General features: G+C 48.0%; 2 protein-coding genes across 2 annotated transcripts; one reads left to right on the top strand and one right to left on the bottom strand.

The window, feature by feature from the left end:
• Positions 1-231: 231 nt before the first annotated feature.
• On the top strand, positions 232-6,394 carry LOC134088066 (PRA1 family protein 3-like). Its single transcript, XM_062541981.1, has 3 exons — positions 232-415; positions 2,222-2,439; positions 3,897-6,394. The coding sequence occupies exons 1-3, from the start codon at positions 237-239 to the stop codon at positions 4,070-4,072; spliced, it is 573 nt and encodes a 190-aa protein (XP_062397965.1). The 5' UTR covers positions 232-236; the 3' UTR covers positions 4,073-6,394.
• A 409-nt stretch (positions 6,395-6,803) lies between these two features.
• lmod3 (leiomodin 3 (fetal)) lies at positions 6,804-12,623 on the bottom strand. The gene is made up of 5 exons (XM_062541983.1): positions 12,311-12,623; positions 11,415-11,689; positions 9,836-10,729; positions 7,465-8,217; positions 6,804-7,121 (listed from the first exon to the last, which is right to left on the bottom strand). The coding sequence occupies exons 1-5, from the start codon at positions 12,498-12,500 to the stop codon at positions 7,074-7,076; spliced, it is 2,160 nt and encodes a 719-aa protein (XP_062397967.1). The 5' UTR covers positions 12,501-12,623; the 3' UTR covers positions 6,804-7,073.
• Between the last annotated feature and the right edge of the window lie 300 nt (positions 12,624-12,923).

The raw sequence follows: 12,923 nt of genomic DNA on the forward strand, positions 1-12,923 counted from the left end.
ATTGAATGAATAATATAGTATTATATAATTTAATATGAAGTAATATAATAAAACCCAATTGATCCCAACCCATTAGTTTGAGGCGTCATGCACAATGTTGGGATGTCGACACCGGATAAGAGACAACTGCAAACTCACAGGACGAAAGTTGACAGGTGGCCATGCGCTCGCGCGAGAGTGCACGTTAAATTGTGACGTTGCTGCGCCATCTGATCTGACATTCGCGCAGCGCAGCGATGGCAGGGATGGAGGTCGCACCGTTCAGACCATGGGACGATTTCTTCCCTGGAATAGACCGATTCGCCAAACCAGACTTTGGAGATTTAGCCAAATGGAATAACAGGATCATCAGCAACTTGTTATACTACCAAACAAATTACCTGGTGGTGGCTATTGTGGTTGCTCTCATAGTGGGGTGAGTGCATCGGAAGTAGCAAGGCCAGCTACGCTGCTACTGGGGCGAGTTTTATTTTACACGGGATAACTCATCTACCGTTCACTCAGAAGCCTAAATTGATAGCATTGGTAGTACGAATCCATTGACTCGCCTATTTACAAAACGTTAAGGTGCTGGCAAATGACGCGTTGCAACCAGTCACAATTAGCCTAAACTGGGATAATTTACGGCATTTGCAGTGCGAACACCACCACCAGTAATCAATCCTAGTTTCTGTTTTTATCTGTGTAGCCTGACATGAGCGATGCTGTTATGCGGTTTGGGTGTAGAAACAGTGGCCTCTGAGCTCTAGGGTTAGATAATATAGCCTACCGTTGTCTGTGTTGGATAAAAATAGACTATTTTGCATGCTTGTTGACAGATACTACCTGTACACCCCACTGTCTGTCTGTTATGAAAACATCTCCAAGTCTGTCTTATTTATTTTGTGTAATCGAGGTATTACAATTATTGCAAATAAACACAGAATTATTGTTGAGATGGGCGTGTATCTACAAGGCTGGCCTCGACTATTCTTTTTTTAAATGGAAAAAAAACCTGACTCATACTGTGCATTGTCTCCACTTGTAGGAAAAACAAACTCTCATAGTTGTCCGGGGCAGGACAGGGTGTGACCCGCTCGGCCTCCCTGCTCCGGCACGTGTAGCTACTTATTTCAGACTCGTGCCTATTTTGGAGTCAATGTTTCCATCAAGTTCTGTGCAACAAATCAGGCTGTGCGGATGGTGCAGTTTAAATGTTGAGTTGGCTTCCTGTAGTTGAGTGCTATGGCCACAAGGTGGGGTTGTTGTACTCAGATGTTGTGCTCTGTCGACGCTGCCTTCATGAAGTAGCCTAGTCTATTTCACTGCTGCCTTCATGAAGTACTCTATTTCACTGTCGACGCTGCCTTCATGAAGTACTCTATTTCACTGTTGCCTTCATGAAGTACTCTATTTCACTGCTGCCTTCATGAAGTACTCTATTTCACTGTTGCCTTCATGAAGTACTCTATTTCACTGTTGCCTTCATGAAGTACTCTATTTCACTGTTGCCTTCATGAAGTACTCTATTTCACTGTTGCCTTCATGAAGTACTCTATTTCACTGCTGCCTTCATGAAGTACTCTATTTCACTGTTGCCTTCATGAAGTACTCTATTTCACTGCTGCCTTCATGAAGTAGCCTAGTCTATTTCACTGCTCTCTTCATGAATTACTCTATTTCACTGCTCTCTTCATGAATTACTCTATTTCACTGCTCTCTTCATGAAGTACTCTATTTCACTGCTGCCTTCATGAAGTACTCTATTTCACTGTTGCCTTCATGAAGTACTCTATTTCACTGCTGCCTTCATGAAGTACTCTATTTCACTGCTGCCTTCATGAAGTACTCTATTTCACTGCTCTCTTCATGAAGTACTCTATTTCACTGCTGCCTTCATGAAGTACTCTATTTCACTGCTGCCTTCATGAAGTACTCTATGTCACTGCTCTCTTCATGAAGTACTCTATTTCACTGCTCTCTTCATGAAGTACTCTATGTCACTGCTCTCTTCATGAAGTACTCTATTTCACTGCTGGCTTCATGACGAAGTACTCTATTTCACTGCTGGCTTCATGAAGTACTCTATTTCACTGCTCTCTTCATGAAGTACTCTATGTCACTGCTCTCTTCATGAAGTACTCTATTTCACTGCTGGCTTCATGAAGTACTCTATTTCACTGCTGGCTTCATGAAGTACTCTATTTCACTGTTCACACACTTTTCCCCTTGTGTGGCGCAGGTTCCTGAACCCCATGGGCATGTTTCTGGGCGGCGGCGTGGTCACGCTGGTCTTCATGGGTTCCGTGTGGGCGGGAGAGAACCAGGCCGTGATCAAGAGCTTCAAGAAGAAGAACCCCATGCTGTTCGTCATCGCCGTCATGGCCGTCAGCTACTTTGTGCTGTCTCTGTGTGGAGGGGTCCTGGTCTTCATCTTTGGGATCACGTTCCCGCTGCTCCGTAAGTTATTTTCCACCGGCCTGTGAAAGCCCACATTCCACTCTTGGCCTGAAGGCCGCACACATCGGCATGTGTCCTTGCTAACCCCGCCACAACCCCGTCACAACACACAGGGCTGCTACCCCCCCCCCCCTCCCCCCAACACCCGGGGCTGCTAAACCCCCCCAACACCTGGGGCTGCTAAACCCCCCCAACACCTGGGGCTGCTAACCCGCCACAACACCTGGGGCTGCTAACCCCCCCCCACAACACACAGGGCTCACTTATTGAGCAGGAGGGAGCGGGGAGGCTGTGGGCATGTCACATACGGCAGAGATGAGTAACTGGCCAGTGACTCCGCGAGCCCACAGACGCAGCCATCGCTCAGTGTTGACCCGTCTCCATGGAGCACCATCGCTCAGTGTTGACCCGTCTCCATGGAGCGCCATCGCTCAGTGTTGACCCGTCTCCATGGAGACGGTAGTTACCGAGAGATCACAGTTACAGCGCTCCACCCGCATAGAGCACAGCTGGCGTCATCACGTTATTTTACATTTAGTCCCCTCTTCCCACAGGGACCTCTTCAATCACACACACACACACACACACACACACACACACACACACACACACACACACACACACACACACACAAACACAGCCTCTGTACTCACTACACGTTCCCCTCCCCACTGAATGGTTGATTTATAGTTGATTCAAATAGTCCTGAAGTCCCTAGAACACCCGAGAGCCAGACACCACTATCCCATAGGGATGGATTAAAGGTCTTTGTGGCCTCTGGCTATTAAAGGTCTTTGTGGCCTCTGGCTATTAAAGGTCTTCAGGCTATTAAAGGTCTTTGTTGCCTCTGGCTATTAAAGGTCTTCTGGCTATTAAAGGTCTTTGTTGCCTCTGGCTATTAAAGGTCTTCTGGCTATTAAAGGTCTTTGTGGCCTCTGGCTATTAAAGGTCTTTGTTGCCTCTGGCTATTAAAGGTCTTCTGGCTATTAAAGGTCTTTGTTGCCTCTGGCTATTAAAGGTCTTCTGGCTATTCTGGCTATTAAAGGTCTTCTGGCTATTACAGGTCCTCTGGCTATTGAAGGTCTTTGTGGCCTCTGGCTATTAAAGGTCTTTGTGGCCTCTGGCTATTAAAGGTCTTCTGGCTATTAAAGGTCTTTGTTGCCTCTGGCTATTAAAGGTCTTTGTTGCCTCTGGCTATTAAAGGTCTTCTGGCTATTAAAGGTCTTTGTTGCCTCTGGCTATTAAAGGTCTTCTGGCTATTCTGGCTATTAAAGGTCTTCTGGCTATTACAGGTCCTCTGGCTATTGAAGGTCTTTGTGGCCTCTGGCTATTAAAGGTCTTTGTGGCCTCTGGCTATTGAAGGTCTTCTGGCTATTAAAGGTCTTTGTGGCCTCTGGCTATTACAGGTCTTTGTGGCTTAGTTTGCTGAAGGTCTTGATCTCTTGTCCCTCCTCCAGTGATCCTGATTCACGCCTCGTTGCGCCTGAGGAACATGAAGAACCGTCTGGAGAACAAGATGGAGGTGGTGGGCATGAAGAGGACGCCCATGGGCCTGATCCTGGACCTGCTGGACCAGCAGGAGGAGAAGATCAACAAGATCCAGGACTTCATCGAGAGCAAGCTGAAGGACTGAGCGGCGCGACGAGGCCCATGGCGTCTGCAAGGCCACGCCCCCAACACAGCGAGGCCGGCAGCGTCCACAAGGCTACACACACTCCCCTGACCTGTCGTCACACACACTCCCCTAACCTGTCGTCACACACACTCCCCTAACCTGTCGTCACACACACTCCCCTAACCTGTCGTCACACACACTCCCCTAACCTGTCCTCACTCTCACCAGCGTCCACAGGCTACACACACTCCCCTAACCATTCGTCACTCTCCCCAGCGTCTCTGGTGTCCTACTCCTGTGCATTTTATGGGACTCAAATCAGTGTTTAACAAAAAGAGGCAGATGTAAATATCAACTTATTTAGCTTCAGCCAACATTGGGCCACTTTACTCCATAGACAACCAGCTGGTTACACTGTAGATGTTTAATCACCAACATTGGGCCACTTTACTCCATAGACAACCAGCTGGTTACACTGTAGATGTTTAATCACCAAAGGTTTGCGAGAGAAGTTACAACTTATGGATCATAACAAATTACTCTGTGTGTGTAAGATGTGTGTGCTGTCTGTTCTAAGATGGGACAGTAGGCGTTCCAACCCCTTTGTGTTTGCCTGTTTGTTTTTGTCTTGCTCTTCGGCCCATCTTGTTTGAAGGATAAAATAGTGGGGTGTGTTAGGGTCCGTATAGCTATGAGATGTCTGGCGGAAAAGTTTAGCTTTAATGATGAGTTTATTTGAGATTGAGTTTCTCCTAGAATATTCGTCTAAATTATTTATCGACTGTTCATCCACTTGCTATAACATGTTTATAGTGGTGATGTGACTGCTTGATATAGCCCATAATGAGACCAAGTTACAACGTATCAAGAAACATGTTTTTTATGAGGAAGTTAATATTATTTGTTATTAAATATTGTTAGTTTCATTTTTATAAAGATCATTTGTGTAATTTGATTTATATTTCAATGGAATTCCTAAATATAGGATATGAGACCAACAGCTTTGCATGTGAGGATGCATGCGAGCAGTCTAGAATATTCTGTGCGAGTGCTCAGGCCTTCAGCGTTCAGCAGTGCAGTCTAGAATATTCTGTGCGAGTGCTCAGGCCTCCAGAGTTCAGCAGTGCAGTCTAGAATATTCTGTGCGAGTGCTCAGGCCTCCAGAGTTCAGCAGTGCAGTCTAGAATATTCTGTGCGAGTGCTCAGGCCTTCAGAGTTCAGCAGTGCAGTCTAGAATATTCTGTGCGAGTGCTCAGGCCTTCAGAGTTCAGCAGTGCAGTCTAGAATATTCTGTGCGAGTGCTCAGGCCTCCAGAGTTCAGCAGTGCAGTCTAGAATATTCTGTGCGAGTGCTCAGGCCTCCAGAGTTCAGCAGTGCAGTCTAGAATATTCTGTGCGAGTGCTCAGGCCTTCAGAGTTCAGCAGTGCAGTCTAGAATATTCTGTGCGAGTGCTCAGGCCTCCAGAGTTCAGCAGTGCAGTCTAGAATATTCTGTGCGAGTGCTCAGGCCTTCAGAGTTCAGCAGTGCAGTCTAGAATATTCTGTGCGAGTGCTCAGGCCTTCAGAGTTCAGCAGTGCAGTCTAGAATTCTGTGCGAGTGCTCAGGCCTTCAGAGTTCAGCAGTGCAGTCGGTGCTGCCGTTCTGTGCACCGCTCCATCGCAGGGCTACCTCAAGAAACATCCCCCTTTTCCCCAACATTGCTACAAATCAAATATTTTTTTTAATATACGTTTGTTATTAATATTGTTTTTAAGCACAGTGTGTTTATGTGTTTATTTACTTTATTTACTTATTTACTTCATTCCTGCAATATGGGTTGTGTTTTGCTCCTAGGTAAGAGCAGCAATAATCAACACTTTCTTTTCATGGTCATAGGGAATGGATGCGGTGGTGGACGTTGTCATATCATAGCAATGCAAAAACTGGAAAAGGAATGGCGACTAGCTTTAATACTGGACTGTGTGGATAGCTCTCCCCTGTCAAGAAACGCTTTTATCAGGTGTGGAAAAGGAATGGCGACTAGCTTTAATACTGGACTGTGTGGAATGTGGATAGCTCTCCCCTGTCAAGAAACGCTTTTATCAGGTGTTGTGGTTTGCATTACTGGCACTTTTCTTGCACTGTTCTGTCTCAAGCATGCAAATGGAATCTGCTGAATGAAAAGCAACATGTACTCCTTTGTATGTAACGTAGGCAAGGTAATCACATCAACCCCAGTCATGTGCATCCGGCTTCATTATGTACGTACTGTATGTCTGACCCCTGTGTTCACATGTCATAACTCAATGTGTTACTGCAGAGCAGGACCACCTTTGAATTAAACATTTTTTCCTGTTTAAATTCAGTGTAGATTCTTACATACTCGCAGGACCATATGACTTGAGTATGCTCGAAAGCATCACTGTTATTCAGCTACCGTACTTCGATAAACACCTCTCTCCAAGCACACCAGGGAAGATCGTATCCACCGCTGTGTCCGAGTGGCTTAGGAGAGAATTCTATGCTGATGATGTGACTTTATATCCCCCAAGCTGCGCTGGTCTGTGGGCAGAGTGCTGTGGGCTGGACGCTGCTGTTTGGAGCTCATGTGGTGCGACTGAGTTCATCTCTGCACAGTGGGAGGTGGCAATAATGTCCAAGTACAACCGGAGGGAAGTCATTGGACTCAATAACATGGAAATGAATGTTTGCTGAACGGTAGACGTGAAATGAGTTTGGGTAATGAATCATTCTCGTGACTATAACGGTCTACATTGAGTTCACTTTATTACGACAGGATATTAAATGCATTATAAAAACAAAAATAGCAAGTAAAACATAGGGTTAGGGTTAAGGGTTTATGTTGTGTCTTCACAACATAAAAAACTCCAATATGAGCATCCATATTCTACATGTGTGGGCATACGTTCCGTAATCAGGTGAGTTTGATGATGGCCTTGGACATAGTTATGATGGACTGTGATGATCATCTCAGACAGAGTGAGGATGGACTGTACAGCTCCATTTGTGAGAAGGTCCTTTAGAAAAGACTGGTTTCTCTCGACTCCAGCTCTTTAGGGAGGGGGACCTGTGAACCGAATCACATCATTATCACCTCATGAATCATGATCAACTCTAATGTTAAACAGAAATGTCCAGTCCATTTCTCTCATAACATGCACATCTAGTCCATTTCTATCACAACATGCACATCTAGTCCATTTCTCTCATAATATGCACATCTAGTCCATTTCTATCACAACATGCACATCTAGTCCATTTCTCTCACAACATGCACATCTAGTCCATTTCTATCACAACATGCACATCTAGTCCATTTCTCTCATAACATGCACATAGATCTCTCTCGTGTGTGTGTGTGTGTGTGTGTGTGTGTGTGTGTGTGTGTGTGTGTGTGTGTGTGTACTCACCGCTTTAAGGTATGCCACGTTGCTCTGGCGGATCTCGCTGAGGAGGTTGTCTCGCGGCGTCATCTCCACCTTGGGTGGCACGCGTCGGCGTGGCACGGGTTTGAGCGTCTTCAGCGCGTCCTTCAGGTTGGCGCGCTCGTCCGCCATCAGCGCGCTCTCACGCACGCTCCACACGTCGTCCGGCGGCCGTGAGGTCGTCATCCTGCGCAGCTGCACGCCGGCCCCGGGCCTCCTCCGCTCCTCCTCTGCGCCGTCCAGGAACGGGTCTCTCTTCCTGGGCGTCTTCTTCAGCTGCACGTCCCTGAGGTGGCTCCCCGGGGCGGCGCCGGGTGGCTTGGGCCCGGCGTGCTGCAGGCTCGGGGTCTTGCGGAGCTGGGGCGGCTCCGGGCCGGGCTCGGGGGACGGTGTCCTGGGCTCCGGGGCCTCCTGCTGCTGCTGCTGCGGTGTCTGCTGCTGTGTGTGCTGCTGCAGCAGCTGGTGGTGGTGCTGCAGCTGAGCGAGCAGCTCTGCGGGGGGCAGCATGGTGCTCAGCATCTCCATGAGGCCGGGCGGCAGGTGGAGGGTGGCCTGGTACATGTCCAGCAGCTCGCGCTGCGTCCGCACGTCCTTCTGCTTCTGCTCCTCGTGCCGCAGCTGCCGCTGGCGGTCCAGGTTGCGCGTCAGCAGGTTGGTGACCACCATGCGCGGGCCGGGCAGCTCGAAGTGATACCCCATCTTCAGCAGCGTGTGGTTGGCCTTCAGCAGCCGCGACACCTACAGAGAGAGAGAGAGAGAGAGAGAGAGAGAGAGAGAGAGATAGATAGATAGATAGATAGATAGAGAGATAGATACTTTATTGATCCCCAAGGGAAAATTCAAGGTCCCAGTAACTTAAGACACCACACACAACATACACTACAATATGGACAATACAAAAGATGTGAGCACAGTAATATAACAATTCTAGACTAGTACACATCTACGGAGAGAATGAGAGTAAATAGAGTTCTAAAGACCTCCATCTCAATTCTAGTACACATCTCTGGAGAGAATGAGAGAGTAAATAGAGTTCTATGGAGAGAATGAGAGAGTAAATAGAGTTGTAAAGACCTCCATCTCTATGGAGAGAATGAGAGAGTAAATAGAGTTGTAAAGACCTCCATCTTTATGGAGAGAATGAGAGAGTAAATAGAGTTGTAAAGACCTCCATCTCTATGGAGAGAATGAGAGCAGTAAATAGAGTTGTAAAGACCTCCATCTCTATGGAGAGAATGAGAGAGTGAATAGAGTTCTACAGACCTCCATCTCTATGGAGAGAATGAGAGAAGTAAATAGAGTTCTAAAGACCTCCATCTCTGTGGAGAGAATGAGAGAGTAAATAAAGTTGTAAAGACCTCCATCTCTGTGGAGAGAATGAGAGAGTAAATAAAGTTGTAAAGACCTCCATCTCTGTGGAGAGAATGAGAGAGTAAATAAAGTTGTAAAGACCTCCATCTCTGGAGAGAATGAGAGAGTAAATAGAGTTCTAAAGACCTCCATCTCTATGGAGAGAATGAGAGAAGTAAATAGAGTTGTAAAGACCTCCATCTCTATGGAGAGAATGAGAGAGTAAATAGAGTTCTATGGAGAGAATGAGAGAAGTGAATAGAGTTCTACAGACCTCCATCTCTATGGAGAGAATGAGAGAAGTGAATAGAGTTCTATGGAGAGAATGAGAGCAGTGAATAGAGTTCTACAGACCTCCATCTCTGGAGAGAATGAGAGAGTAAATAGAGTTCTACAGACCTCCATCTCTGGAGAGATTGAGAGAGTAAATAGAGTTCTATGGAGAGAATGAGAGAAGTGAATAGAGTTGTACAGACCTCCATCTCTGTGGAGAGAATGAGAGAGTAAATAGAGTTCTATGGAGAGAATGAGAGAGTAAATAGAGTTCTATGGAGAGAATGAGAGAAGTGAATAGAGTTCTATGGATAGAATGAGAGAGTGAATAGAGTTCTACAGACCTCCATCTCTATGGAGAGAATGAGAGAAGTGAATAGAGTTGTAAAGACCTCCATCTCTATGGAGAGAATGAGAGAAGTGAATAGAGTTGTAAAGACCTCCATCTCTATGGATAGAATGAGAGAGTGAATAGAGTTCTACAGACCTCCATCTCTATGGAGAGAATGAGAGCAGTAAATAGAGTTCTACAGACCTCCATCTATGGAGAGAATGAGAGAGTAAATAGAGTTCTATGGATAGAATGAGAGAGTGAATAGAGTTCTACAGACCTCCATCTCTATGGAGAGAATGAGAGCAGTAAATAGAGTTCTACAGACCTCCATCTATGGAGAGAATGAGAGAGTAAATAGAGTTCTATGGAGAGAATGAGAGAGTGAATAGAGTTCTAGACCTCCATCTCGGCGTGGTGGCCCAGCATGTGGCGCTGGTTGTGGAAGCGCAGCTCGGTGAGCGTCTCGTTGAACTGCAGGCAGCGGACGATGGCGATGATGCCCTTGCCCGTGATGAAGTTGGACTCGATGTTGAGCGTGGCGACGCTCTTGTTCTCGCGCAGCATGTTGGCCAGGCAGAAGGCCGTGTTCTCGTCGGCGCCGGTGTTGGCGATGGCGAAGGTCTTCACGTGCTTGTTCTTCTTCAGGGCGTTGACGTAGTCCAGCAGCATGTCCTTGGGAATGTTCTCGATGTTGTTCAGGTTGACCTCGGTGATGGCGGGGTTGTTGTTGCGGATCTTGTGCAGCGTGGTGTCCAGGTTGGTCTCGTTCCCCGACGGCCGCGCGGTCGTCTTCAAGGCGTTCCCGCCGAGCGCCAGCTTGGGAATCTTCAGCTTGGAGATGACCCGCTCCTCCTTCTCTGGGACCCAGTTCTCAAACCTGCCCTGTGGCTCTACCTCCTCCCCTGCCTCCAGGGGTGGACTGGTCTTCTGTCCCGCCTCCAGGGGTGGACTGGTCTTCTGTCCCGCCTCCAGGGGTGGACTGGTCTTCTGATCTATGACGGCCGTTTCCTTCCTGTCCTGCGTATCAGCACACTCCTGGACGGCGATGGCTTGTTTGTTTTCTTCCTGCGCCTCCTCCTCGACCTCGACCACTTCCTCTATGATCTCCTCGATGACCTCCTCGATCACCTCCTCCCCCACCTGCCCGTCCACTGCCTCCACCTCCTCCACCACCTCCTCGATGACGTACTCCACCTCGTCAACCCCCTCTGGCACCTCCTCCTCCACCTCCTCCACCACCTCCTCCACCACCTGCTCCTTCTCCTTCTGCTCAGCTGCCTCCCTCATCTTTTTCTGAAGAGATAAACAAATCTCATTCAAATTCACATCTCTGCACGCACAGAAGTATACTGTACATACAGTATCATGTCATAACTGTACATATCATGTCATAACTGTATATCATGTTGATTATTTCCCCATAATTGCGTTTCTGTGTATTGCTACCCCAGTGATTAGTGAATGTCCATTCTGTCTCACCTCACTAGGCAGTAATGTCCACACTGTCTCACCTCACTGGGCAGTAGTGTCTCACCTCACTGGGCATTAGTGTCCACACTGTCTCACCTCACTAGGCAGTAATGTCCACCCTGTCTCACCACACTGGGGAAGTAGTGTGACTGTCTCACCTCACTGGGCATTAGTGTGATTAGTGAATGTCCACTCTGTCTCACCTCACTGGGCATTAGTGTCCACACTGTCTCACCTCACTGGGCAGTAATGTCCACCCTGTCTCACCTCACTGGGCATTAGTGTCCACACTGTCTCACCTCACTAGGCAGTAATGTCCACCCTGTCTCACCACACTGGGGAAGTAGTGTGACTGTCTCACCTCACTGGGCATTAGTGTCCACACTGTCTCACCTCACTAGGCAGTAATGTCCACCCTGTCTCACCTCACTGGGGAAGTAGTGTGACTGTCTCACCTCACTGGGGAAGTAGTGTGACTGTCTCACCTCACTGGGCAGTAGTGTCTCACCTCGCTGGGCAGTAGTGTGACCGGGGTTCTCTCCTCCTCCAGCATCCGTTTGGACTCCTTCTCCCAGTACATGTAGTCGACGAGTGAGCGGCGGTCGAAGGTGCCGGTGGGGGTCTTCTCGGTCTGGTCCCTCTGCCTCTGGCCCACCGGCACCCTCTCGTCCGGAGCGATCACGTCCATCTCGCTCTGGAGCTGCTTGAGCTCCTCGGCAGAGAGGCCGGCCAAGATCTCGTCCTCGTCAACGTCCCCACACTCAGAGTCCTGATCACTGTCCTCTAATGAACCACAGACACAGATGTATTCATGTTCCTGATCACTGTCCTCTAATGAACCACAGACACAGATGTATTTATGTTCCTGATCACTGTCCTCTAATGAACCACAGACACAGATGTATTCATGTCCTGATCACTGTCCTCTAATGAACCACAGACACAGATGTATTCATGTTCCTGATCACTGTCCTCTAATGAACCACAGACACAGATGTATTCATGTTCCTGATCACAGTTGTCTGTTATCCACAGGTCCACAGTGCTACAGTGTACTGTGTACACACAGATGTATTGTCTGAAATGTTGGCATTGTTATGCACGTATCAGTTTACAGAGGAGAGTCTTCTTAGCTGTTTTGTAGGTAGTAGCCACTGGCTCTTTCTAATCAGACACAATGTATCTCCAGTCTTGTCTTCCTGCCCGTAGAGCTATATAAAGCCAGGATCTCAAAATGGTTTATTTTAGTAATTAGGTTTTCAGAGATCTGAAAAAAATCCCCAAATTTCAACAGGCATACAATAACAGTTTAGACGACACCAGATTTACTGTGTTACTGTGTTACTGTGTTACTGCGTTACTGTGTTCCCACAGTGTGGAGCGGGCACCCGTGTGAGGACTCACCCTTGACTGTCCGCTGAACAGCCGAGTTCTTCTGCCTCATGCCGACGGGGACCCTCTCGTCGGGCGCGATGACGTCCATCTCACTCTGCAGCTCCTTGAGCTCCTCGGCCGACAGCCCGGCCAGAAGCTCGTCCTCGTCGATGTCGTCGCCGTCGCCGTCCACATAGTCCCGCTCGCTGGGGTCGGCCATGCTGCCGTGGGAGATCAAGACACCGCCGGAGACACTTAGGAACGTCCAGGGAAGAAAAGCAGAGAAGCTGCCCTGTGTGCTGACCAGAGACTGGAGCGAGTGTTAACCCTGGCCGTCTGCGTGCAGCGCTCTTGGCCTGAGCAGGGGCTAAAATTAACCCCATTCGCCAGAGAGGAAGGTATTTATGGCGCAACATGGCAGACTAGCACACTCTTTTTTCAGGGCTTGAGTCAGCTGCACTCTGTGTTGATATATTTGTATGGGCCGGACTGACAGAGCAGAGAGATCAAGATGGACACAAACAGGTGGGACTCGTTTTCTTTTCTTTTTTTTATTTTCCCAACGCGTGTTGTCCTTTGGAGCCAACCAACTTTCCCCTGCTCTTCGCACAAACCAGATTGCATGGGATCCCTGGAAAAAGTA

The sequence above is a fragment of the Sardina pilchardus genome, chromosome 7, assembly GCF_963854185.1.
Source record: "Sardina pilchardus chromosome 7, fSarPil1.1, whole genome shotgun sequence".
Classification (NCBI taxonomy): domain Eukaryota; kingdom Metazoa; phylum Chordata; class Actinopteri; order Clupeiformes; family Clupeidae; genus Sardina; species Sardina pilchardus.